At 33.9% G+C, this 3,937-nt stretch overlaps 1 protein-coding gene across 1 annotated transcript; it reads right to left on the minus strand.

Moving 5' to 3' along the window:
* Positions 1 to 273: 273 nt before the first annotated feature.
* Positions 274 to 3,563, minus strand: LOC132552834 (protein MIS12 homolog). Its single transcript, XM_060217024.1, has 6 exons — positions 3,452 to 3,563; positions 3,154 to 3,221; positions 2,599 to 2,697; positions 1,979 to 2,122; positions 918 to 1,038; positions 274 to 493 (listed from the first exon to the last, which is right to left on the minus strand). The coding sequence occupies exons 1-6, from the start codon at positions 3,561 to 3,563 to the stop codon at positions 369 to 371; spliced, it is 669 nt and encodes a 222-aa protein (XP_060073007.1). The 3' UTR covers positions 274 to 368.
* Positions 3,564 to 3,937: the final 374 nt, after the last annotated feature.

The raw sequence follows: 3,937 nt of genomic DNA on the forward strand, positions 1-3,937 counted from the left end.
GTGTCATAATTTAAAGGTATATCTTAAGTGAAATACCTGTTGTTAGGGAAGGACATATCCTTGGTATAGGAACATTTTTAGAATTAGTTGGATACATTCACAACTGCCAATAATGTTTAAAATCCAAACTAATGCATGCTTATAAAAAAAATATTTGATCAAATGACGTAAACATGTCGCTAACAGTTAAGTAAAGAGAGAGAAATAATAATAATAATAAAAAAACAAGGCACACAATTGTGAAGTATGAAAAAATATAAATCTATTGCACAAAATTACAAAAATATGATACAAGGTTTTATAGGGAAATCAGTGTGGACATTGAAATACAACACAGACTTTTGACAGCATTTCTCATAATGTTTTGACTACAAGTCTATAGAATCTGTTTCCGAGGTAGCGGCCTTATCCTTGACCTGCATGGCCTTGACCTTGGACACTAATTCCAAAACCTTTTGTGATGTAAACATCAAGCTGTCCTTCACTTCTGGAACTGAGAAGATGAAGAAAAATCACATTTTATTTAGTAAAACAAATATTCTGATAGGAATTGTAATGACTCACTGTTTGTTTTTCACACTCTGAAGTGGAACATCAGACTATCTATCAGTATGTTATCCCACTGGATAATATTTCTTAGTAAATTATAACAGTAGCCTCAAATACAGTTGAAGAAATAATTGCTAATTCTCAAAATCCATGGAAAATAGTACTCAAAACTTAGATAAGGATATCATATTGTCATAATTTAAGTTGTAGAGTATTCAAGCTTTTTCTTGGCCGAGCATTAAAATGATAGGAATTCCTGATACATGTTTTAAGGTTGTCCTATTCCCAATTATGTGTAATATTGTTAAATCAAAGACACATTGTTTAAGACCTGTTACATATCTGTCTTCTAACAATGCAGTACAAACCTCCGGACTCCGAGTTAATGTCATTCAACTTCTGGAGCTGTTGTTGTGCCATGTCAAAGCGAGCCTGGACATGATCAATAAGGCTCATTTCCTGCTTCAACTTACTGTTAGCATACTTCAACTATAAGAACATAAAACAGGGCTATAATATTTCGGAGGTATTCAAGTTTCACAAACATGATCAATTGTCAGTGTCATGTAACATTTTTATTTCTAAGGGAATTGGCAATGACACGGTATATATGTACTGCAGGTGCAAAAGGGTGTTGAATTTCATTTGGTAAATTTATTGATGAACCCATTGTCTGGATTCCAAAATACAGTTATGCACAACTAAGGACAGAGAGGAACTTGCATACAAAATTTGAAAAAAATCCATTTGGTACTTCTACAGAAATAGAGAAAACAATATTGAAGAACCAACACACTATACGTCTAAGATTGCGGCTAGGTTCCTGAATGGATACCAGAGGTATTCTGTAGAGTTCCTTACAATGTGGTCAACATAAAGCTAAAATAAAGGATTCTCAACATCCAGGAACACTTGCTGTAGTTTTATTTATGGACTAATTTGTCAACATGTTTCGACCGCTATGTTGCCGTCATCAGGATAAATTTTCAGAACATAAAGACGTATAAAGTATAACTTTGCGGTTATAAAGATAATTGTGACGTAATAATGGACATGCATAACAATTCTTATCCTGACGTAAGTTTTACAGTTCTTGTGAAATTTTTAGGAGATAGTTTATGAAGTAGATTAAAAATTTCCGTAAATGCTGTGGATACTCATAGGTTCTAGGAATAACTGTTCAGGTTTTTCATATAGACAGAAGGTTTCAATTAAGTCATTAATATTGTAATTATAAAAGTGATCTTCAGTTAAATGGTTATATTGGTGAGGATGTCTATATGTATACTAGTCATCTTCCTCTGTGAATAAATAAAGATCTTCTAAAGAAATAGTGATAACAGAATGTCAATTTTCAGAATTTAAATGGTTATCTTAGACACACTCTTTTTTCAATAAATACAGAAATAGTGTCCTTGTTGATACCTACTGCCAGAACTTTGTCCTTCAGCTCCTGTATCTCAGTATCAAGCATATCTTCCTGTTCTGGTGTGTAGGTGTCCCCTGCCTGTGCCTCGTCTTCTGGCAGTAACACATTGCCTGGTATGGTCAGCACATTCTTCGTCAAGTAAGTCTAACAAAATAAGTTAATTAAGATACTTTGCAAGTAGAATGTTCACCTGTATGCCTGTCCTAAATGATTCATTGTCCTATCAACACACTGTTTCTTATTACGCCATATCCACAAATCTAGTGGGGCACAAGACCTGATATCAGTACAAGACAATCAGTACTTTCTTAGATACAAATACCCCGGTAAATGTGCACTATAACAAGACACTATACCACTTCTATGGGAAAGCATAGATTTGAAATGATTGTGCCAATGATGAGCACCACAAATAAGACCATAAAAAAAAATCATAAGTCATTTAATTTTATTTTTTGTGTTTCACCTTTTTATTAATATATTTCGTATCTAGGCAACAAGATTAACCCTAAATTTCATATCCTGTCATTTGATTTTTGAAGCTAAGGGTTTTGGTATCAACTTGATTTTATTTTCCATCTCTTCCAAGATTCTTGTAAAAATCTGAAATGCTAAATTACCTCTATGATGTCAAAGTTTTTGTCCAACTTGCTGACCATGGTGGAGAGGATCACTTCACAAGCTTCTTTGATCTGGGTAGGCTTCATCACCTTACTATACTGTAATATCAAACATTCCTTTGTTTATTAATACCACACAATTGATTTGTTTGTTTACTGGCTGTAATGAGCTATGAAAGGGGTCACTTTGAGTACAAAATACAATAAACAACCATTATAGCAAAGACGATCTTTGTTCTCAGCTTTCCAAGAACAGAGAGTAGAGATCGAATCATGCACCTCGAAACTTCACTGGAGGTAGCAAAGTCTAATGCCTTACTATGTCATCACAGCCCAAACAGTACAGTGAGATCTGAATTTGAAAGTTTGCATGCATAGTTTTTCATGCAAGCATGCACTAAAAAGTGAATCAATGCTACATTGAATGCTATTTTAAGTACATCATTGTACTACTTAAAAGCAATATTGTTTTACTTCCTCAAACAATGCAACAGAGGCCCTTGGAACTGAACTCCAAAATGAAGGTACTTGTACAGAATCGTCTTCACAGCTTACCTCCTCTGACAAGAAGATCTCTATTTCCTGAACAGCTTTTTGGATATATTCAAGGGCTGCATTGTACACTAAAGAAAAGAAATCACTTGGCTATGATATACATATATACATTCACATTACACCATTATTTCATGTTTATTTTTGATAACATATTTTAAAATTCATATTGTTAATTTACTCACAATCAGTAGGCAAGTTGTATAAGATAATAATGATAGAGATTTGAGTTCAACTTCCACAAACAACTATGTGTTTTGCTATTCTTTCAGACAACAATGCACAGTATACATGTACTAACCTCCATTGCAAAAAGCCTTTGGAGTGAAGCCCAAGTGTTGTGTTTCATACTCAAATATCTGTTCATCCTTCTCCTCTTTAATGTACCCCGTTGTGTTGGAAGTTACTGACATCATGACTAGAGGTGATAATTTGAAATAAACAGCATGTCATGATAAAAATGCAATTGACAATAGTTATGTAATGCAATTGTTTGATATGATCAGGGTTGTACATAGTGAGATGGGCTGGCAGGCCATAGGGGCTATATAGGTAAATATTTGATGAAAATGACTCTCTACCCTCTCTGGTGTATATTTAGCAGAGGGCTGAAAGCTCATCTGGCCCTTTCCCAGCTTCAATAACATGACTAGTATTTAATGAAGACTATTTTCCAAATAACTCAGAAAGGGATGTGCATATACACATATATAAGATGAACTTTATTTCTTTTTTCTAAAGGATTACACGATGCTCTTTAATGTATATTTCATACTCTGTCTTTAGA

This window comes from Ylistrum balloti, unplaced genomic scaffold, assembly GCF_031769215.1.
Source record: "Ylistrum balloti isolate Yb309-2 unplaced genomic scaffold, AGI_CSIRO_Ybal_v1 Utg370282, whole genome shotgun sequence".
NCBI lineage: Eukaryota > Metazoa > Mollusca > Bivalvia > Pectinida > Pectinidae > Ylistrum > Ylistrum balloti.

Excerpts from the sequence above, each read along its gene's own strand:
- LOC132552834 (XM_060217024.1), bottom strand. The coding sequence starts at position 3,563 with ATGTCAGTAACTTCCAACACAACGGGGTACATTAAAGAGGAGAAGGAT. Across the intron at positions 3,222-3,451 it reads AAAGGCTTTTTGCAATGGAG|TGTACAATGCAGCCCTTGAA; the intron begins GTTAGTACATGT and ends TCTTTTCTTTAG. Across the intron at positions 2,698-3,153 it reads AGATCTTCTTGTCAGAGGAG|TATAGTAAGGTGATGAAGCC; the intron begins GTAAGCTGTGAA and ends TTGATATTACAG.